This window comes from Staurois parvus, unplaced genomic scaffold (assembly GCF_062004578.1).
Source record: "Staurois parvus isolate SC_StPar_1 unplaced genomic scaffold, SC_StPar_1.0 ptg000160l, whole genome shotgun sequence".
Taxonomy (NCBI): domain Eukaryota; kingdom Metazoa; phylum Chordata; class Amphibia; order Anura; family Ranidae; genus Staurois; species Staurois parvus.
In genome coordinates this window covers 1,492,714-1,516,979 of record NW_028317956.1, presented here as the reverse complement: position 1 = coordinate 1,516,979, position 24,266 = coordinate 1,492,714, and the positions used below count along the sequence as shown (strand labels likewise).

General features: G+C 43.5%; 1 protein-coding gene across 1 annotated transcript in view; it reads right to left on the bottom strand.

The window, feature by feature from the left end:
* Positions 1–23,262, bottom strand: part of ACAP3 (ArfGAP with coiled-coil, ankyrin repeat and PH domains 3) — a 273,705-nt gene extending 250,443 nt beyond the window's left edge. Inside the window, exon 1 of the mRNA XM_089675961.1 lies at positions 22,804–23,262. Coding sequence (XP_089532087.1) covers positions 22,804–22,850 — 47 coding nt within the window. The 5' untranslated portion in view covers positions 22,851–23,262. The remainder of the gene's footprint in view (positions 1–22,803) is intronic.
* Positions 23,263–24,266: the final 1,004 nt, after the last annotated feature.

The window sequence follows — 24,266 nt, the reverse complement described above, 5'->3', positions numbered from 1 at the left end:
CTATGGGCTGCCTAAGGATATACTAAAAATAGTAATGCTTTAAAGCAGTAATAAACCCAAAAGCAAACATTTATATATTGCAACTTACCAATTCTTAGATGTGGTGGCTGTATTAGTTTACTTTTTTAGGCTTTCTTTCTTCAGTTTTCATCTGGTGATCCACCCAAAAAATCTGTTTTTCAAAAGCACAAGTTCTCCAGCAGAATGTATCAGTTTACATGGAGGAGACAGACCATTTAACACTGACAGGGGTGAGTAAAATGACCAGCTTTCATTTATTCATGTAAAACCTTTATTCCAAAAGGAAAAAAAACAGTTTGCTGTAACTGATTATAAACATTGAGCTGGAGTTTGGCTTCAATTTGCAAATGTATTTAAATCTGCTAATACATTTAACACTGCCCCCCCCCCCAAGACTGAGAACTGCTGTGCCTCCTGTGCTCATTCATCTAGAGTTGTCTCACTAAGACAGGAGGGGTGTTACTGGTCAGATCACAAGGGGAAAATAGAGGGAGGAGAAAGCCAAAGAAAAGAACTCTAAATATAAAATTGGTACGCTGCAATATATTACATTTTTGGTTTTGGGTTTACAGCTGAAGTTTACCCTGCTTATAATTTGCCTTCCCTGGTTCCTCTTTCCCCCCTTATCAGTTTGCTAATTCAATTTTTTAATAAAACCTTATCATTTTTATTACCTTATCTTAGACCGATTAATGCCATCGCTGGGTCTTTGTATTTCCCTATGCAATGCGTGGCGGGTGGGAGGGGCCAGCAGAGTGCTGTACAAAGCTTCCTAAAACATCACAGCTCCCTGCCTCCGTACTCCTTCCAAGAGCCCTCAGCCATGATGAAAGCAGTGGGCTGGCTCTGGGGAGGAGTTATTGATATATCAAAATGCCTTGATGGACAGATATCAGTCCGGAGGAGTGCATATTCCTAGGTAGGCTTCCTATGTTGGGCCTCCGTGACTAAATGAACTGAAAGGAGCAGACCTGGAGCAGCCAAGGCTGGGGAGGAAAGAGCTAGATGATGCTGGAGGTCCTCCAACCAGGACAAGTGATGGGTTCTGTCCGACTTGCTGCACATTCTAATGCACGCTGTGAGAAGCTTGCTGTATGTGGTGAAATCAGAGTAAGCACTTTCAGTTCAGGAGAAGAGCCTATACACCAGTGCAAGACTGATCATAAGACTGAAGTTCAGCTTTGAGCAAAGACACAATTCTAGTACACTGGGTCTTACTATTAGTAAGCCTGCCACACACTTCAAACTGATCACATAATAAAAAGAAATACAAGAGCAGAGGTTACCTTTAGTGAAAACCGCATTGAAATAACATCCAAGTCTTGATTTTCCTATATGCTATGCTTGGCCCCACCCCCTCCCACCTTTACATCCATCCACTGGTCAGTAAGGCTGCCTGTCACAGTAAAGGATCAGTAGAGAGTTTAGGGCGATAGGAGGAATGAGGCTCTGAGATCTGCTTTTGACTTTAGCTGCCTACATCTGTGTATTTACTAATCACTTGTACAGAAGATAAGCTCTGCTTATGTATTTTTATCGCTTATACAGTGATCCCTCGTTTTTCGCTGTTAATGGGGACCAGAACCTCCCGCAAAAGCTGAAAAACCGCGAAGTAGTATTTGCCCCTAGGAATTTTTGTGTATGCGGGTACTGTACAAGAATGTTTTAAATATGTAAACATCATGGACAAGACTGGCGAGATACAACAAGGGAAGATGCTAAGTGAGGCTGCAATGATGCGCAGACAATCAACTCACAGGGATAAATCCACTCGTACTCTTATTGGTCGATGTCACACCGGAAACCAATCACGCGCCTTTATGAAAGCCCGTGGTATGTACAGTACTCTGAGTCAACTCATCTCTTTGGTTGACATGCAGGGATCCTTCTCTTTTGCGCATCAACATGAAACAACACTCCTTTCCACAATGTGGCTGCTGACCCGCGAAGTACTGAAGCCGCAAAACATGAAGCGCGAAGTGGCGAGGGAACACTGTATTTATTTATGATCATTTTGGCTTCAGTTTTCCAAGAGGTTTACCTTAAAATGGTTGCAAACCCACCCATATCCCCGTGAAGTGACTGGCCTCAGGTGATACCCAGAGATGAAACAAATCCTTCTACATGAGTTGTACCCTTTATTCTGCAGTCTTCTCTTCCCTACATCAATTCAAAGTGCTAAATGTATAAAGCTTGTCTCAGAGTTCAGAAAAAAAGGGGCGAAGAGCTGAAATTACACACTGCAGAGCTCAGTGAGGAGAGCTCTGAGAACTGATAGGAGGGAAAAGACACACCCCCTCCACACAGCACACAGGAACAGAGCTGAGGCTGTCATTCTGCTGGAGCGCCCTCCCCTGTCACAATTTTTCTCTTGGTGTCAGGGATACTTGATAGAAGTGACTCATGCTGATGGCAGAGGACCAAAGCAGCAGACAGAAATTACACTTAGTGCTACTAAGTACACACTATAGAGATGCTTCATTTTGGATTTCATGTCTGAGGTTTACAACCATTTTATATGAGTCTGTAAGGAGGCGGTGAGATAAAACACAGCAAACTGATTTTTTTGTTCCGGGGTAAGTTTTTTATTATTACGAGAGTATAAAAAAACCAATTGTTTCTTATGCAGTCCTACTATACCCTTCGTATATCCTCTCTCTCTTTCATCTTTTAAATAAGAAAAGATCTAAAGGGTATGAGCAGGGCTGCTGTTAGAAACGGGCCCTATACAGCCAACCTGACAGCCCCCCACCCAATAAAACACAGTTTGCTATGCTTCAGTTATGAATGAACACAGTGAGTGATCGGTACCGATCACTCATTGTGCTCATTCAGAAAAAGAAGGGCTGGTAAATGTGACCTTCCCCCACTCTCCATTCTGAAAGATTCCATTGTGTCCTTGCAGCTGCCAGTGGAAAGCAGAGGAGGGAAGCCGGCAGCACTGTGGGGGGGGCACGGGATGTAGGGATCGGCTTCAGTAAATGCCCCCCCGCCGCTGTGCCAATCACCCTCCCTGCTCGCATCTGATTTATCCAGCTGCCTGGACCCCCTTGCTGGCCTGGGCCCCATACAAGAGGACTGGTGGTACCACCTTATCCACAGCCCTGGGAATGAGAGAAGAGGGAAGTCATCAACAAGCATTTACACACAATGCAATTCTGGTGATTCCCACAGCAGCCAATCAGAATTCTTTTACTCACCTGCCTATGGGAAAGGGATACTTGAACGGTTGATCTGGATGATGTGTAGAACTACATTTACCGTAACTCCATTTCCCTTTGTGCTGCCTATGTAAGGAATTCAGTACAGGTCCGTGTAAACAAAGTACTCAGAATGCAATGTGGCCTTTGTGTCCATTGACATTTTTATACATCAGACTTGTTCAGCGTGCCCTTGAAATAATAGAAGCACTTTACCCGATTTTACAGTGGCCTAATCCTTTGAAACACAGGAAAAAGGATTAAACTGTTAATTCGATTTATACATATAAAAATAGAAAGGATTAGAGTCATATTCGAACAGATATTATTTCTATGCTCGAAACCTCCCTATAACTATGTATTATGCATTATTGGACTGTCATAATCCTCACCATTATATTAGCATCAAAGCAAAAATAAAGTGGTTAGACAAACACATTATTATGTGATTTTAAAATTTATTAGTAACATAATAATAATAATAATAATACTACAACAATAATGTTATCAATAACTATAACTTTCTTTTTTTATTTATTATTGAATAAATTATAATTTTTAATAATACATTTCTAATAGGAACAAAAAGAGGTGAATTTAAGATTTATTAAAAATAATTTATTAGAAAAAAAATAGTTTTTACTACATCACAGCCTAATTGTATTTATTTGTATGCTTGGCACCTGAAAAGTCTCAGACATATCTATAATGTCTAAACTTAAATGCATCATATTATATTATTATTTTTAAATTGTTTTTCCATGAATACATTTCTATTAGAAATCAATACAAGTATGTTTATATATAAATAAAATATTTTTTAAATCACAGCTTACTTCATTTAGCACCTGAAACGTTACATATCTAATTTTAGTCAATTATATTATTTATATATTATTATTATTGGCAGTAATAATACTTATAACGGTTATTTAATAATCTTAATTCTAATATTAATTCTGTCTAATTGAATACTTTGAGGGATGTGCATAGACCAATCATCATTTAAACTATTCCTGTGGAATAACCAAACAGAATATAAAAAAAAAATCTCGACATGCTGTAGCTACATATCCTAAATCCCATGATTAACACAAGCAGCTTTTCCTGCTCTGATACTGCAATAGTCTGATACAGTAAAATGTAAGGGCACAAAAAAAAAGTCTGTAAAAGTATTAGGCTCTGGAAAGTATAGTAAAGCAATAAGTGGCTTGGCATAACCCCAGACAAAGGACAGGAATGTTCTGTAGTGACATCAGATGGACGCATCACACACTGCCTCTGAGCTTTGCCAACTGATCGTGCATTGCGGTGCGAAGTGGAACATCACGACCGCAACCATGAATAGACCCAAAAATGTATTTTAAATAAAGCTATCCATAGACAATTATAATATCAGAGACTGTCATCCTCCTCAACCACTTTCCATCATGGTCCTCCTCTCCCCCATCTCTTATACACTGTCACATTTATATTTTTTTCCCAGGACCTCTCTCAGCACTTCCAAGGTTCTTACCTAACAATGTCTAGCCTTTCGCAACCTTCTGGAAAGTTGACACCATGCAGCTGAAAAGGCCTCTAAGTCTTTTCTTGGTTTTTGAAGAAAGCGCCCCAATGACGTGCTGTGGCGCATACACTTCATCAGGGGTCCAGCTACAAGAACCCAAAGGAGACAGCCACCTCTGGATGACCCAAGTAAAGAAGATGGCAGCACAGGACCTGGTGTATGGTGGCAGATTGAAGCAGCACAACTCTGGAATTTGTGAAGTATATAGTTAGTTACAAAGTTAGTCTGGCTGAAAAAAGTCCATCCAGTTCAACCATTAAAAAAAAAAAAAAGTTATATTCCTACACCCACAGTTGATCCAGAGGAAGGCAAAAAACTCCAACAAAGCATGATCCAATTTGCACCTGCTGGGAAAAAAATTCCTTCCTGATCCCCCAAGAGGCAATCGGATATTCCCTGGGTCAACTTTACCTATAAATGTTAGTATCCAGTTGTATTTTGTGTATCTAAGAAAGAATCCAGGACTTTTTTGAAGCAATCCACTGAGCTGGCCAGAACCAACTCTTGAGGGACTCTATTCCACATTTTCACAGCTCTCACTGTGAAGAAACCTTTCCGTGTCTGGAGATTAAATTTCTTCTCCTCCAGAAGTAAAGAGTGCCCCCTTGTCCTCTGTGATGACCTCAGTGTGAATAGCTCTACACCGAGTTCACTATATGAACCACTGATGTATTTATACATGTTGATCATATCCCCCCTTAATGTCCTCTTCTCAAGAGAGAATAAATTCAGTTCCTCTAATCTTTCCTCATAGCTGAGCTCCTCCATGCCTCTTATCAGTTTGGTTGCCCTTCTCTGTACTTTCTCCAGTTCCCCAATGTTCTTTTTGTGAATTGGTGCCCAAAACTGAACTGCATATTCCAGATGAGGTATTACTAATGATTTGTACCGGGTAATATGATATCTCTCTCTGGAGTCTATACCTCTTATAATAGAGAGGATTTTGCTCGCTTTATAACCCGCAGCTTGCATTACATGCCATTATTAAGCTTGTGATCTACCAGAACTCTCAGATCCTTCTCCACCATTGATTCCCCCAGTTGTACCCCCCCCCCCCTAGTATGTATGATGCATGCATATTCTTAGCCCCCAAGTGCATAACTTTACATTTATCAACATTAAACCTCATTTGCCACATAGTTGACCAATTAAACAGAGCACTGAGGTCGGCTTGTAAATTGGACACATCCTGTAAGGACGTTATTCCACTGCACAGCTTGGTGTCATCTGCAAAGACTGAAATGTGATTTTTAATCCCAGACCCAGTATGTATTTTTAGGATAGCAAAACTGCTAAAAAATAACTAACATAGGGAGGTGCAGTTCTTAAATGAGCCCAAACTTGATCCAATGTTAAAAAACATATTTAAAAAAAAATACATTTAATTTTTTTTTTTACATTCCTGTACTTATTATTATTTTATATCAGGCTGGTTAAAACACACTGCAGAGAAGGGTCATTTAAAATTTGATCAGCTTATTTTTGTTAAAGACAAAATATAAATCTGAAAAGAAAAAAAAAAAACACCTCCAAGCACTCTATAAAGTGATGAATATACCTGTCTATCTGCCTGGGCACTACACTATCACATGCCAAGCACATGAATGCTGAATCTGAAATAATTCTTCCCATCCGTGATTTTTTCCTATAGTTCAAAGCTGTAAGCAACAACAAAATCCTGCAATTTCCTAAATGCATGCAGCTCCAGCCAGGAAAATATCAATTCTGCCGATGTCAGGCACACATCCTCTGTGATACCCCACCCAGCCCATGACCCACCAAACAGCCCTTTTGTTGTGTGATCAGAAGTATGTAAATTTCCGACAGCCCCTAAGGTTTGCAGGGAATCACTCGCTACGAGAAATATCTCATACTTTCCGCCCCGTCCCTAAGGCCTCCCTAATGCAATGAAGGAAGATGAAGCACCATTCATTTCCAGAAAGGAGGAGGAGAGTGCAAAGGATGACACAAGGAAACAATGCAACCTGAACCTTGCACAAAGGATGAGCTACCCGTTCATAATAAAAACAATTACAACATCATTACATGAATAAATAAAATACAATTACCACTGCGGAAGTGACAATGTAAAGACTATCTATACACTGCACAGCTTTTAATTAAAAATATAGAGCTAACCTGACCATATACTGTATGTTACAGTCTAGGTACAATCGCCTTAAGATTTACCAACAGCTATAAATGTGAAGCCCTACCTACACAATCCATTCAATGTGTATCCAACCAGGTAGGACTTTGCACTATATAGATCTTGGTAGATCCGCTTTCCTACTTTAAACTGAACACACCAGGGAGTGGAAGTGCACCCATCACAGCATGGTCAGTGTGCTTCTTTGCATTCTACTTGGGAGCACAACCTGTCTGTACTCCAGTGGTCAGACTTCTTCTGACAAGCTCCCTGTACAGCTAATTACTGGGAGTATTAGTGTACTGCTGTTTCTCTGACTCCTGCTGAGACACCCCCTGCACAGCTCTTCACTGGGAGGATCAGTGTACTGCTTTTTCTCTGCCCCCTGCTGACACACCCCCCTGCACAGCTCTTCAAGATAAATGTATTTATTTATTTATTTTATTTGATCCATATACTTTAGGATACAATTACTGCTGGAAAGGGTGGTACACATGCTGTGGAAAAAATTATACTCCAGGTTACTTTTGGCAGGCGGTACAAACACCAGACACAACCCATTCAAGTGAATGGGGCCACACCACAACTGCCCTGAACCATATGTAATGAACATGGTTTCAGCATGGTGGTACAGGCTTCTCTGGGCTAAAACAGGTGGTGAAGAGGTGGCATATTGCCTCCCAGCCACTTGCCAAACAGGGCTGCTGCAAATGTGAACAGACCTTAAAGTGTATTTTAACCCCCACAATGACTGTCTCTTATTTGTTCCTTTTGGACTTTTAAATATACAGTTGAAAGTCGTATATATATGTTCAACAACTGCAAAAAAAATATGTCTGTTGATCCTGCCAGAAATCTAGTGAGCTAATAACTTCCTATGCTCTCTGCCTCTGCCAACTCTTATCAGTTACATTGTTCCCAGCTATCCCTGCACACTAAAAAAACACCTACCCATCAAGTTTATGGAAGGGGTTCTGTTGTCCTATCCTAGGGTGACAATGTTCCTCCTCCATAGATACAGTATTCTGAGTGTTTTCATAATGTAACACAGCGCAAATAATGAAGAATAAAATATAAATTTATAATATAGAAGTCCAATAAAAGTCCCAAATTAAAGTCCAGTGTCCCAAAATATGTGATAAAAAAGTGAAAGAAAACAGACTATTTTATAAATTTTCCAGCGTGCTCATATCATCAGTGGTGAATCACTTCCCCCATCATCAGTGGTGAATCACTTCCCCATCATCAGTGGTGAATCACTTCCCCCATCATCAGTGGTGAATCACTTCCCCCATCATCAGTGGTGAATCACTTCCCCCATCATCAGTGGTGAATTACTTCCCCCATCATCAGTGGTGAATCACTTCCCCCATCATCAGTGGTGAATCACTTCCCCCATCATCAGTGGTGAATCACTTCCCCCATCATCAGTGGTGAATTACTTCCCCCATCATCAGTGGTGAATCACTTCCCCCATCATCAGTGGCGAATCACTTCCCCCATCATCAGTGGTGAATTACTTCCCCCATCATCAGTGGTGAATCACTTCCCCCATCATCAGTGGTGAATCACTTCCCCCATCCTCAGTGGTGAATCACTTCCCCCATCATCAGTGGTGAATCATTTCCCCCATCATCAGTGGTGAATCACTTCCCCCACACTCACCAGATAAAGTGGATTCTCAAGCTGATAAGGCTTTGAGAATCAAAACAGGCTTAAAGGGTGGGGTGTAGTCTCCTTAGATGTTTTTCCCTTTGTCGATTCCTTATTGAATCTCCCTTCAAGAACGATGCCACATAGGGCGATATAAAAAGTAAAAGAAAATGCCAATAGTGTGATACTGTATGAGGCTCAGAAAAAATTATTAGCCCCTTGGCGCCGGCGCCTTCCAGCCCTTTAAGGGTTTCAGAAGCCGGGAGGCGGGGTGGGGTTTAGGGTCATGTGACCGCCATGTCACGCTATCATGGCGGTCACATGATCGGGAAAGGTCTTGATCGAAAGAGGAGATCGGGACCTCTCCATGAGTACCGGATATGTGTGCTGGGAGTGCGCAGGGCATGCTCTCAGCACATATGATTTTTTTTAATAGAACGCAAATGTGCGGCCGCTCGGCGCCAAGAGGTTAAATGGCCTTTATTGCACTCACATTGGGTAGATTTGTAACCAGCTTACATGGACATAAAAACCTCCCAAACAACAGATAATGATCCCTCCTCAGCTTCTTCCAAGCTCCCACCCACGGATGGATGGACAAGGGCGATTCAATGAATTTATAACCAACTTAGACAGACATCAAAGCCTCCCAAGCCGCCGCCGCCGAAAAAGTATTCTGAGCGTGGTCACCCTAGGACAGAAAATTTTGCTGTCCGTATCCCCGGGTAAAAATAAAGGGAAAAAAAGCTTAAAAAAAGAAAAGGAATGCAGCCACCACATCTACGGTTTGGTAAGCTGCAATATAATACATTTTGTCCTTGGGTTTAGAGTTGGACACCCTCTTCCACCTCCCCACTGATAACTGAAGTTGTCTACTATGCTGAAGAACCAAATGGGGAGTTGAAGGAGGGATGGACTGACCCTCACCTTTTGCAGCAAAATGTGAGTACTGCAGTGTCCCAAATTTTAGGGCTCCAGTGAGCTGAAGAAGCCCGCTTCTCATTACAGACTAAAAGGTTCATTCTAGGAATGCACTACTTTTGAAGAACGCGCCACACTCAATTGCACGGAATTGCGGTACCATGCGATCTGGTGGCTGTAATGGTACTCTGTTTGGGCTGTTGTACACGTTTGCACCCACGGCAGTTTGCAAAGGTGGTGCATTTTGAACATGGTGCACACAAAACGCGCCTTTACCGCACCACGTTCTGGTGTGAACCGGCATCAACGCCATAAATTACCTGCACACACAGTCATAAAAGGAAAAAGATGGGAGGAAAGCCTGATCTGTCAAAATCATCTGACCACCCTCTTCCCCAATCATGGAGTTCTCTCTCCTACATTAAAGCGGAGTTCCACTCAACCTATTAAAAAATAAAAGTCAGCAGCTAAAAAAACTGTAGCTGCTGACTTTTAAAAAACAGCCACTTACCTGTCCCTCAGTCCCGTGGTGTGTCCCCCACAGCCCGTTTCAATGGCCGTCCTGTAGCCCAGGAGGTCGGCATCTTCAGTGTGGGCACCCGGCTGTAATTGCTTGCGGCTTCACAGCTGGGTACCCACTGCGCATGCGCAAGTAGCGCTGCGCTTCGTGAATGGTCCTGTAGTCTTCTGGGACCTGTCACGTGTCCCAAAAGACTACAGGGAGGGAGGGAGGACCTTCCGCTTCCGATCGCCTAGGGCTAGGCGATAGGACCGGAAGTGGGAGCAGGTACCTGTCAAATTTGGGTACCCGCTCCCCCAATGTTCCAATCCTTTTAATGGGGAGCGGGGGAGCAGTCCTTAAAGTGGAACTTTTTCTTTTGGATGGAGCTCCGCTTTAAGCACCAACACTACCTTACACTGTGGCACTGCACACAGTTGCAGGATAGTTGTGGTATAGCCCCGTTCACTTGAAAGAAACAGGCTATTTCATTTTTGCTGTGGCCATGAAGTAAAAAGTATTATCACAGCGATACAGTGGCTGCATGACCTAATATAGGTGGCGGGTTGGGGAGTGGTAAAACTTCCCCTCAACCGCCTGCTGTTAACACCCCCCGACCCTAATGTGAAAAAGCACCTACTTTAATCATGCACCAATCTGACTGCGCCCAGATCAACAGATTTGACATTGTAGAAATTGTCATGATACATATCAGCACATGGCCATCACCCAAAGATGGACATCTACAGAGATCAACAACATGAAGAGACAAAAGGTTCCATATATCATAAAATTGTATATACAGGTAATCACAACTCTTGTGCACACTTCTTATTACTTTGGTGTGTCCTTTAGGAATATGGGCCCCAGAGGATGGAAGCACTGAGCTCAGCCAGGGGGACAAGGCATCCGACACTCCCAGAAGTGGGACAGGTAAGTCTTAAAGGGGAACTCCAGTCAAAAGTAACAAGTTAAAGATGCATAACCTAAAAAAATAAAATAACAAAACCAGCTTTTGATGCAATTTGTAGATTCAATCCAGGAAATTTCTGTCACTAGATGTCCTCAGTCTGATGTCCAACATCATTCAAACCACTTCCTGAGAGCCCAGGTTCTCTGAGACAGCCTGCGACTGGACAGTGAAATGAGAAGCAGCACAGTGATCGTCTCATCTACCTGTCACTCTGCTCTCTCCTCCTATCAGTACGCTTCCTGTAAGCACATGAACGGAGTGGCTTCTTGTACTGCTTCTTCTGCAAGCAGCTGATTTAAGGTTGAATTCAGGTACTCACACTGCTTGAATTCAACTCTACAAGCTGTGCCCAAACAAAGAGAGGCAAAAGACAAAGGACTAGACACCAGTATTGCCTGTGGACTCTGTGACAGACCCAACTGGGACAGTGGCTTTTGGAGGGGACTGCAGGCTAGCCTTTTGCCTACTAACTATTGGCCCTGACGTTTGAGGGGGCTCTATTCTTTGGGAAATATGTGCCTGGAGGACCTTTTGAAGTAGTTTCAACTTCGGATTTGGGGTCTCCGTGCCCAAACCAGCATTGACTGCTTCAACCCCCCCTTCCTAGACTCAGAGACTAAGCATATATTAATGTAATCGGCTCAAAACAACCTGATGCTGAGTCTCCTGCTAAGTGCCTCTTTAAACTCTTGTCCCCCGCTCCCCGTTAAGGATTGGCAGTGGAAATGGTCCTCCCTCCCTCCCCATACTCTTCTGGGATATGTGACAGGTCTTAGAAGACTACGGAACTATTCATAAGGCACAGTGCTACACACGCATGCGCAGTGGGCACCCTGCTGTGAAGCCACAAGCTGTCACAGCCGGGTGCCCACACTTAAGTTTCCGGAGCCAGAGAGAGAGGACAGCCGGTGAAACCAGCTCCGGTGAGGACACTGCTGGATTGAGGGACAGGTGAGTGTCTATCAAGTTTTTGTAGCTGCTTACTTTCATTTGTTAGATTTTGACTAGAGCTCCGCTTTAAGGTGTTATGTATTTACTGTGTCTTTGTCCCATTGTTATTTGAGTCACCTATTGTTTCTGTCTGTGAGCTAGTCCTCCTGGAGGTTCCTAAATGATGAGATTAGTCTGGTGTCAACTTTACCTTGTTACCTAATCAGGGTGGGATGTTTATCCCGATGTGTAATATTTGTTGTTATTGTTCCTTCCTCAGAGACTCCAGCATGGAGAACAGTGAGTAGTACAATAGTGACATCACCAAATCTCACTCCTAACACTAGCAGTACCTTAGATCTCAAACTGCAAATATTCAGCTATAAGGCTCAGGAGTGCCTAGGCACACTCACATATAGGAAGTGCACTGCTATCTTTCAGGAGTTCCAGACAAAATGGTATGATTTTTAAGGTCCAGCTTGGGCAAGACTAAAGTGGTAATAAACCCCAAACCAAAAATATAATATAGTGCAGTTTACCAATCATTAGATGTGGTGGCTGCATCAGTTTTCTTTTTATCGTTTTCCCTCCATTTTCACTTGGAAATCTGGCCAGTAACACGCCACCTGTATTAGGAGGAAGGCGCACAAGAGGGAAACCTTTGGACAGCAGCATAGTCAGACTGGGAGGGTAGAGGAATATTACGTTTATTAGCAGATTTAAATGCATTAACAAATTGAAACAAAACTCCAGCTAATAGTTTAAAGGCACTTAGGCTGGCCATACATTATACAATTATCTGCAGATTTTCTGCCCAATTTCCTTTAGATTTACCTTCAACTATGTAGTGCAAGGGCCTGCCTAATTGGATACAACTGAAAGTGTTGTTTAGGTTTGTCCTCCTATTATATGGTTTTTGGTAAATCTAAACCAAAAATCTGCAGATAATTGTATAATGTATGGCCAGCCTTACAGCAGTTTTTTTTTCTTAGGGCTCATGTACACTGCAGCTGATAAACTGACGTTTAAGAGCTTTTTTGCATTTTTTTCAGCAGCCCCATGAACTCTCCCTAATGTTTTCCTATGTGTCCATGTACACATCGTCGTTTACAGGCATTTGAGTTTACAGTCATTTTTTTGAACGCACCAAACTTGTGTTCAGGAGCAGATTTTGCTGGCGTTTCAAATGCCAAATGCTTGTAACCACATTTATTAGCGGTTTCATTTAGAAGCGTTTTTTAACTGTTCCATGTCCAGATGCCGTCCAGAGCCTTTTTTCATCATCAGAAATGCATGTAAAGCGTTTTCCAGGTACTCAAATGGATCTAGTGCACCAGAGCAGTCAGTTCCAGGTTTTGCGTGAAGTAAATAAATGGAAGAACGCACCGCATTATGCTCATGATGGGATCCATAGTGAATACAACCAGAAAAGACAGGTAATCTCAACTCATACTGCTCTCTCTGCTTCTGCTCTCTCAATTTCTCTCAAAATGTCTGAAATTGTTAATTTCTTACTGTTTTTCAGTGCATTCTGGGCATTTGGGAAGGTCTCCCGAGGTTATGTTTTAAAAATGCTTCTAAATGCGAACACGCAAAAACACGCATAAACGCGGTATGCAAACGCAGCTAAACTGACGGTTTTTAACATACGTTTTCCAGCAGTCAGTTTCCATCGTTCAGGAAAGTTTTCCAAACGCCCCGTGTACATGAGCCCATATTGGGATAAACGTTTCACATAAATAAAATAACAATTGACTATTGTAAGCTTCCCTGCTAGTGTTAAAAGATTTGTCTCTTTTAAAAAACAACAAACGTACTGGCTGGATCACCAGATAAAAAAAGAAGTAAGAAAGTCTAAAAAAGAAAATGAACGCAGCTATCACATCTAAGAATTGGTAAGCTGCAACATCATAAATGTTTGTTTTTGGGTTTAATAGGCTTTAAAGTGGCAGTCAAGTCTAGCAAAACAAAACTAAAAAACTGGTTCCCCTGCAATTTAAAGGCATTAACATGTCTGCGCTTCCATCTTCACCTGGTCTTCCTTCCAGGTTTGCGAGTTCCGGGCGTTTGAATGGCCAAACAGTGATGATGTCACTCCCATGCATGCGCACAGGAGACACGGCCGTAGCACGGAGCTCTGGATTGCCAATCACTGTGCCCTCATTCAGAGCACATTCAGAGCGCATGCACCAGTAATATCACCGGCAGCAAAACATTCCCATTTCTCCGAAACAGACATATTCGTTTTCCCTACAGGTAAGATTTATTAAACGCTTACCTGTAGGCAAAAGAAACAAAGCAGAGTTTACTACCGCTTCAAACTGCACTGCGAGATGTGAACTATCATAGAAATGAATGAGGTTTCTACTTGAAATGTATTACCACGCAGGAAAAGTAAGACCCCATGTACACGGGACACTTCTGAATGATGGAAACTGACTGCTGGAAAACGTAGGTTAAAAAACATCTATTTAGCTGTGTTTGCATACCGCGTTTATGCACGTTTGCGTTTAGAAGCGTTTTTTTAAAGATAAGCACAGGAGAATCTCCCAAATGCCCAGAATGCACTGAAAAGTGGTAAATTATTAACTATTTCAGACTGTTTCAGAGATATACAGAGAGTAGAAGCAGAGACAGCAGTATGTGTTGAGATTAGTTAGGTGTGAGTTGCACATTAACATTTCTTTTGTTTCCAAGGGTGGGAAAGGTGTCTGGTTGAGTGAGTCATTAAGGCCACCTGGCAGGGGGTCTTCATGAGGAATTTAAGGTGTGAATGGTCATTAACATATCTTTTGTTCCAAGGGTGGGAGAGGTCTGAGGTGTGAATTGGTCATTACAATGTGTGACAAGCTTGGTAGGAACATCCTGTGTTCAGTGTTTTGTCCATCTGAGCACCTTGAAAACACTTTGCATGCATTTTTCATGATGAAAAAAGGCTCTGGACAGCATTGGGAACTGGAAGAGTTAAAAAAAAATTCAAACGCTTATAAACGTGATTTGCTGCGTTTACAAGCATTTTGCGTTTGAACCCTTGATAAAATCGAGTGCTGAACGCAAGTTTGGTGCGTTAAAAAAAACGACTGTAAACTCAAATGCATGTAAACGACTGTAAACGAAGATGTGTACATGGACACATAGGAAAATATTAGGGTGAGTTCAGGGGCTGCTGAAAAAAACGCTGAACAGCTCCTAAACATGCGTTTATCTGCTGCAGTGTACATGAGCCCTAAACCTAGCACAGGTTTTCCTGCTGGAGAGAAGACAAGGTCCTGAAGATTGTATAGAGAGATGTATAGCCAACAGGCCAAGCTGTTCAGATTCTAGTTGGGTTTTACCACCCAACATCTACACCTTTGTAAGGACCCAGAAGTAATGCTGTCTCGTTAATTTGTAAATGCAGGCTCACAAATAGTATCATCCACATAAACTATGCATTACACCGCCTCATAAAATCATCCATTAGGATTTTTTTTTATAGTGTGCGGTCTCAGAACAGCGCATGAATAAAATATGGAAAGCACTCAAACTAGTCCGGTTAGATCCCAGCCCAAACTCCATCAGACTATGTCACACAATCACATCCCTGCTATGCAATAATCCGCGACTGTACGCCAGCGACTCAACACCTAAACATGCCTATTGCATAACATATACGGATACAATTCAATTATTCCTGCTTTACACTGAAGGAGAAGAATTGAGTCATTATGGATTCCTGTCTGAATCCTATTAATCCCCATTCACACCTGTGCAATCTGTCACACAACAATGCACAATCAGAGGAATCCTAATACTGTCTATGAAGCCACCCACTATTCAGCACACTTCTGTGCACCTTGGAAAAAGGTGAAGGTGCTTTTGGTGTGACACAGCACATCATTGGCCCCATACTGAAAAACACATCAAAAATGCAAAAAAAAAAACTGCCCCCTAGGGGCGCCTGGGCACAGTACAAGCAGGCACTCTGTGCACCCTTGCTGTAAGAAAAAAAAGAAAAAGACATGCATTCGATTTTTTGCATCGAAACCTGCAAAACATCAGTGCATGTCACCTCCTAAAAGATTTCTCACTGCATAAACTAATTATTCACACATTCTTAAGGCCCAGAGCAATTCATAGACTTTCCTTGGTACTTCCCATTGGGGGGCTATAGTTAATTATGACAAGTAGCCATCAACTACAACACTCAACGGCCCAGTCCTCTGGGGCATGCACAAAGGGAGAGAATTACAGAAGTGGTCACAGAACCTGGTAGAGGACACTTTCACTAAAGAGGCAGGAAAAAGCTTCTGTTGTTGGAGATTGATAATGCTAAACATTTCAGGGGGTGCATTTAGTAGAATTAAAGAGGAGTTCTGTGTCAATGTAAGTATAGTCATCTCTGCTCTGTATAGTGGATGCATAGTTGACAATGTTGATTGGCATTTCATTGACACTATGTCACTGTCACCCTATTCAAGAAAGTGATATCCAGGAAGGGTTTCAATGGGTATCTTAACATACAGGGTTGTTCACACAAACAAATCACCATGCACACAATGATATCGTATGAGTATTCTATTCTATTACATATACAGTTATTATATTTGACTATATTTACTTTTATTTGTGTGCGGAGGCATCAGGTTCCCTGATTCTCTGCAGAAATTATTCATGGAAGCCAATGTCACTGACCTGTGACAATGACTCCCATACTTTCTCAGGAACTTCCACTTTCACTAAAATAATACCTAGTGATACAGCTCTAAATGTCTTTGTTCTGGCACTTCTTGTTGTGACATGTGACCATGCTCTGTCATTGTCTCCAAACTGTGCTCTTACGTTGTCACCCAGTTACACTATCTTCTGATAGTTAATTTCAACACATATTATTTTGTACAGCACTGCGTAAACTTTTGGCGCTATATAAATCCTGTATAATAATAATTATGCAGGCGTGGTCCACTGTTGTCACCATTAGGAAACCCAACCTGCCATGCCAAGTAGCCACTGCTGAAGGGCATGTTGACAGCAAATGGTTGAAAAGAAGCTGCAGAAGATCAGCAACATGGAGATGCAACAAAGGATGAATAAAGAAAAAAAATATATTAAAAGCGTAAATATTTATGATACAAAGGCTTTAGGGTTTAAGATCAATCATACATGGTGCAGAAAATAATGTCAAGTGTCAGCAAGACAATTTAACAATCAATCCGTTACGAATGGCTGCTTTACCAGAAACACTTACAATGGTTTCAATACTAGCATCACATAGAGTTGGAAAGTAACATTTTAAAAGCCATTATTCATGGATTCCTGTCACTTTTCCTGCCATTCTAGATGGGGAGATGACCTCAGTTTCCACTTCAGCATCCCTCCACGCCATCTGATCCACACTGACGGTCACAAACTATCTCCATATGTTCAAGCCCAGCCTCTGCTCCTGATTAGCCTGTATTGATTGCATACTTAATCCGATTAAAAGATCTCTCCAGAATTCATATTGTAATGGATGTTAAAAAAAACAAACAATAAACTCTGCTTTACAAGCCATAGATATTTAAAGGGAGCTTCCATTTTCATTGGGGAACTCTTGCCCACAAACAACTGCTTCTAAGCATCGTCTGTGCTGGAAAACAGACTGACAGGGGTGCAAGGGTGTCACCTAAGGTAGCCAATATGTCTCAGCATACAGAGTGAAAAATGTATCTGTAGCTTTAAGAAAACTAAGTGACATAGAAGAGAAGATGGGAAGAAGGTGGACAATTTCCTGCCCCCTTTTGCTCATCTCTAGGCTTTTTTTTTTTTTTTTAATGTTGGACAGAGTGGTGAAGGGTAGACCCTCTGTTAGGCTTTTTTTGCATCCCATTGTAGAGATGAGCCTCTCCATTTGTACTGGTGACCAATGTCACTGAGAAACTGGGGGGGGGCATGGATTCCAAAGTTGTAGAGATGCCTCCAGAACAGTGGATACTGTAGCTTTTGCAAGGTAATATCTGTGTTTGCAAAGGAATTTGGTACATATAAAGTGGACTTAGAATCTCAATGGTTATTAAGGAATATATTTCAAATAATGTTTTTGCTCCCTGAAGTTAGCTGTAAAATCTTTACCTTTTCCATGCAAGTCTGCTGTAAGATTAGACTGTAGAAACATTTGGCATAACAAGAAGCTTCTCAGGAATGACAACTGGGTTGGGCCCTTTACGCCTAATCTGTTGCCATAGTAGGCACATAGGACCAAAGCAGGTCTTGAACATGATCCTTTCCTACCCTCCTTCTTACCATTTTTTTTTTGTTTTGTTTTTGCATTAGCAACAGTTCCACCTCGATACAAAGTGTTGCTGCGGCAAAAACAAAAAACTGTGGAAGAAAAAAAAGCTAATAAATATACTTACCTTTCCCTTGGCTTCTGTGCTGGGAATGAAGGGTAGCCCAAGTTTTAAAAGAGGATGTTAAAGCACAGTGCAAGGAGCGTCTCCTCATAAGATTCGGGCTACTCATTGGGCTACTCAGTATTCCCCAGGATCTTACTGGAAGGAGATTTACATCATTCTAATGCCCCGTACACACGCTAAGATAATCGTCCAAAAAATTTAGTGGAACCATTGATCGAACGATATTCTCTTAATGTAAAGGGGAATTTTGCTGACTGTGATATGGGGGGAGGGGGGGGGATTGAGGGCCAGAGACCACCTTACATCAGAGTTCCCTTTTACATCATGGTCTGCAATGTCCCCCTTTCATCAGAGTTCCCCTTTACCTTAGGGTCAATGCAGATTCTGATGTAAAGGAGAACTCTGAGGACTCTGATGTAAGGGGAACTCTGGGGACTCTTGTATAAGGGGGGCTCTGGTGACCAAAGACCCCCATACATCAGAGTTCCCTTTACATCACGATCCACAGTGTTCCCCTTTACATCAAAGTCCACAGCATTCCCCTTTACACATAATATATATATATATAAATATTTGATCAATATTCAGAATTCTCTGCCTATAGGCTCCTGAGATGTAAATCCAGCCTTGTGAACAGCTCTTCACTTCCTGTCCCATAGCCAACACAGAAAGTGAGAAGAAATTGCTCCAAAATGAGGGATTCCCTGGTTGTCACAAGAACTAGTGGCCCCATTGGAAGATTTCACCGTGTTCTGGCGACAATCCAAAATGTGGGAATTTCTTTTACTTTCACTTTCGATGATAATGGTAAAGAGGACAAAGAGAGAGGGGGAATCTCCCTATCGGGAAAACAGACTGCAACAGCAACCTGACTTGTGTTCTAATTCCGCTCTACTTTATCCAAAGCTAAAAAAAATGTTTTGAGTTTTGTTATTAAAAAAAAAAAGGGACATGGGGGTATAGTGCTAGCCAGTCTATCTATTTTCTAAAAACGTCATCCAAAGGAGTGGAGGTGTTGCCTGCAGCTACCAATCAGATTTCAAGTCATCTTTTCAGTGTAAATGACAGAAGGTCGGTAACATGTACACGGTAGGTAGGAGGCAGCCGCCGACCCCGCGCCAACCGAAGTTGATTATACGGAGAACACTGGGAGAGTTGGGAAACCAGAGTGCCAATCAGGAAACGCAGTTTCCACAACCCATCAATCACCAGATTTCCCTTATCTGTCCTAACACAGGTCTCATCTACAGAATGGATAACCCACTTACCCTTCAAGCATCACATTATTTATTTATAAAGCACTAATAATGCACACAGCACTCTGCATACAGTACATCAATCCCTGCCCTCAAGAGCTTACAATCTAAAGTCGCTATCTCACATGCATACATGTACATACTAGGGCCCAATTAGCCAGCAGACAACCCACCAGCATGATTTGCAGTGTGGGAGGAAATCCATGCAAGCACATGGAAAACATGCAAACCCCATGCAGAGAGTGTCCTGGTCAGGGCTTGAACCAAAGACCCCAGTGCTGCAAGGTAGATGTGCTAACCACTAAGCCGCTGTGCTGCCCTATATACCTTCTACATATTTACAAATCAGAGATGAACCTGAGTTGGCTGTGGGTGCCACTGATGTAGAGGGACCACTCACAGCCTTCCTGGGACCATCATAGCTTTGGAAATCTTTGTCTTCTAAAATGCAGAATATGTTCAAAATTTCAGCCATTTTATTTAAATGTGAGCTATACGGATGATATTCAGTCTCTCGCACACCCCCTGAGCCTCCCACGACTCCCAAGCGCTGCGGTTATCACGTGTTCCTGCAACACATGCAGCAGCTCCGTCATCTTCTGCTTATTATAAGGAGGCTTTTGTCAGTCCTGGGTACCCGCATACACAATAGATCACCTATACAGCACACATCTGATGACACACTGCAATCACACCTACAGCTTCAAGGAGGCAAAAACCAGATAAAAAGCCTAATAACCCATCACAGCCAATCAGAATACACAGATCTCACCAATATGACATGTGACAGCGTTGGGTGGCTGTGATATGTACGTCATCAGTGCTGCTTGTACTGCTTTACTGAGGCTGGCAATACATGATACAATTGGATTGTACAATCTCCTTTACATCTACTATCACATGTGTGGTGCAAGAGCTTGCCTGATTGAATACCAACTGAATAAATTGCAGGTCTGTCCTCATATTAAATGGCTTTAATCTAATTGGATTGTACAGTGTATGGGTGAGCTTGACTATGTATGCATATAATAATAATAATGTGTAAAATGTATTACAGGACAACTTTCTCTGACTCAGAATGATCACCATTGTATTATGAAACATCGATAGGTAGGTTGACTGCCGAGAGACACCAACTGGTCTGTGTGCAAATAAAAGGTCTTTTTGCCCCTAAATGTCTGTGTGACGCTAGAGGTCTGCGTGTCCTTAAAGGTCTGTGAGCAGCTAAAGGGCTGTGTGCTGCTATAGGTCTGTGTGTCCCTAAATGTTGGGGACCCCTATAGGACTGTGAGCACATAAAAAGATCTGCGTGCTGCTATAGGTCTATGTATCCCTAAATGTTGGGGACCCCTATAGGACTGTGAGCACATAAAAAGATCTGCGAGCCGCTATAGGTCTGTGTGTCCCTAAATGTTGGGGACCCCTATAGGACTGTGAGCACATAAAAAGATCTGTGTGTCGCTATAGGTCTGTGTGTCCCTAAATGTTGGGGACCCCTATAGGACTGTGAGCATGTAAAAAGATCTGTGTGCTGCTATAGGTCTGTATGTCCCTAAATGTTGGGGACCCCTATAGGACTGTGAGCACATAAAAGATCTATGTGCCGCTATAGGTCTGTGTGTCCCTAAATGTTGGGGACCCCTATAGGACTATGAGCAGATAAAAGATCTGTGTGCTCCTATCGGTCTGTGTCCCTAAATATTGGGGACCCCTATAGGAATGTGAGCAGATAAAAGATCTGTGTGCTCCTATCTGTCTGTGTTCCTAAATGTTGGGGACCCCTATAGGACTGTGAGCACATAAAAGATCTGTGTGCCAAAAGGTCTATGAACAGCTAATGGTCTGCAGGCTGCTTTAGGTTGTGTGGCCCTAAAAGGTTGTGAACCCCTAAAGGTCTGTGTGCTGCTATAGGTCTGTGTGCCTCTAAGGCTACTTTCACACTGTGGAGTTTTTGAAGCATTTTTGCTTTTAAAAAAGCGCCAGAAAAGCTAAAGAAAAACACTTCCCTATGTATGTGAATGTATATCTATGTATGCTTTCACACTCAGGCGTTGCGCTTGCGGTGCGGTGTAAAAGCTCCTGCTTGCGGCATCTTTGGGGAATGTTTGGGGAGTTAAAAGATACACCAAAAAGGCTTCTTCCCATTGAAATCAATGGAAAATGCCTGAAAAGCGTTTCAAAAACATCTGAAAAGCACCTCAAAAATGCCTCTGAGAAGCGTTTTGGTGCAGTTTTTAAGTCACATGTCCTTTAAAAACGCTTAGAAAGCGCTGTAAAAACGCCTATGCGTTTTTGCAGCGGATCAGTGTGAAAGTAAGGTCTTTGAGTAGCTAAAGATATGTGTGCTGCTAAAGGTCTGTGAGCAGGTAACGGTCACTGCCCTGCTTTAGGTTGTGTGTCCCCTAAAGTTCTGTGTGCTGCTATAGGCCTGTGCAGGGGCGTACTAACCATTTGGAAACTCGGGCACTGCCCGAGGGCCCGGGGTCAGTAGGAGGCCCCATGAGATGCCCCTGGTACCTTTTTCATAGGCTTTTTTTAGTTTGGGCAAGGACACAGGGGCCCCATGATCCCCTATTGCCTGGGGGCCCCATGAGTTGTCAGTCCGCCCCTGGGTCTGTGTGTCCAAAAAGATCTGTGAGCAGCTAAGGATCTGTTGTAAAGATCAGTGTCCAGCTAAAGGTCTGTGAGCTGCTTGAGGTTGTGTGTCCCTAAAGGTTTGGGACCCCTAAATGGTCTTTGAGTAGCTACAGGTCTGTGTGCTGCTATGAATCTGTGTGCCCCCAAGTGTGTGGGCCAATGCTTGAGGATAGAGAGATGAAGGCCAATGACTGAGTATATATGTATGTATGTATGTATAGGAGGTATGTATGTACACTGTATGTATAGAAGGTATGTATGTATATTGTATGTATAGAAGATATGTATGTATGTATAGAAGATATGTATGTATATTGTATGTATAGAAGATATGTATGTACACTGTATGTATAGAAGATATGTAATCTTACATTGGACAGATAGAGGTCAGTGAGATGTCAGATATATACTGTATATATAGAAGGTATAGGGATACTGATGACATGTGGTGGTATATCCTCCATGTATGTGTGCATCCTCCATGTCTCTGTCCTCCTCCTCCCATACAGATGAATGGTGTGCCCGGTGTCCTCCTCTATGGATGGATGCTCTCCATACACACACACATGTACCGCAGCACACCGAGGGATGTCCCTAGGATCGCACCGATCACATTCTCTTACCGAAAGCGGGGCGAATCCTTGATACATTCTTCAAAATCCACCGTCATGACTGCGGCGGGTGTCCTCAGTGCATTGCAGGCGGAGATGAGGGGTCCAGGGATGGAGATCACAGGAGGATGTACACGGCGATCAGCGCACACACCTCGGTTGCATAGGAAGAAGATCCCCGCACACAGAACGAGCGATCCCGGAGCAGTACACCGCACAGAGCCCGGCCGATCGGAGCGCTGAATGTTAGAGAGTGCGCTCCCTCCTTCCCCGGGATCCGACTCCTACAGCCGGTTACCAGCCCAGCCTGTCAGTGCCAGGGAGCGTCTGCAAACTCCCCGCCTGCCACTAATTCACTCCCAGACTGTCACGGCCAGGGAGCGTCTGAAAACTATCACATGGCCACTGAGACACACAGGCAGGGAGCGTCAGACAGTTCCCCCCATACACTGTGCGTTGAGGGAATGTCCGCCTGTTCCCCCATACACTGTGCGTTGAGGGAAGGTCCGCCGGTTCCCCCATACACTGTGCGTTGAGGGAAGGTCGGCCAGTTCCCCCATACACTGTGCCTTGAGGGAAGGTCGGCCAGTTCCCCCATACACCTCTGTTTATTGAGGGAGGATCTACCGGTTCCCCCATACACTGTGCCTTGAGGGAAGGTCCGCCTGTTCCCCCACACACTGCGTTGAGTGAAAGTCCACCGGTTCCTCCCTACACTGTGCCTTGAGGGAAGGTCCGCCTGTTCCCCCACACACTGCGTTGAGGGAAGGTCCGCCGGTTCCCCCACACACTGTGCCTTGAGGGAACGTCTGCCTGTTCCCCCATACACTGTGCCTTGAGGGAAGGTCCGCCTGTTCCCCCATACACTGTGCCTTGAGGGAAGGTCCGCCTTTTCCCCCATACACTGTGCCTTGAGGGAACGTCCGCCTGTTCCCCCATACACTGTGCCTTGAGGGAAGGTCCGCCGGTTCCCCCATACACTGTGCCTTGAGGGAAGGTCCGCCGGTTCCCCCATACACTGTGCCTTGAGGGAAGGTCCGGCGGTTCCCCCATACACTGTGCGTTGAGGGAAGGTCCGCCTGTTCACCCACACACTGTGCCTTGAGGGAAGGTCCGCGGGTTCCCCCACACACTGTGCCTTGAGGGAAGGTCCGCCTTTTCCCCCATACACTGTGCCTTGAGGGAAGGTCCGCCAGTTTCCCCATACACTGCGCCTTGAGGGAAGGTCCGCCTGTTCCCCCATACACTGCGCCTTGAGGGAAGGTCCGGTGGTTCCCCCATACACTGTGCCTTGAGGGAAGGTCCGGCGGTTCCCCCATACACTGTGCGTTGAGGGAAGGTCCGCCTGTTCACCCATACACTGTGCCTTGAGGGAAGGTCCGCGGGTTCCCCCACACACTGTGCCTTGAGGGAAGGTCCGCCGGTTCCCCCACACACTGTGCCTTGAGGGAAGGTCCGCCGGTTCCCCCATACAC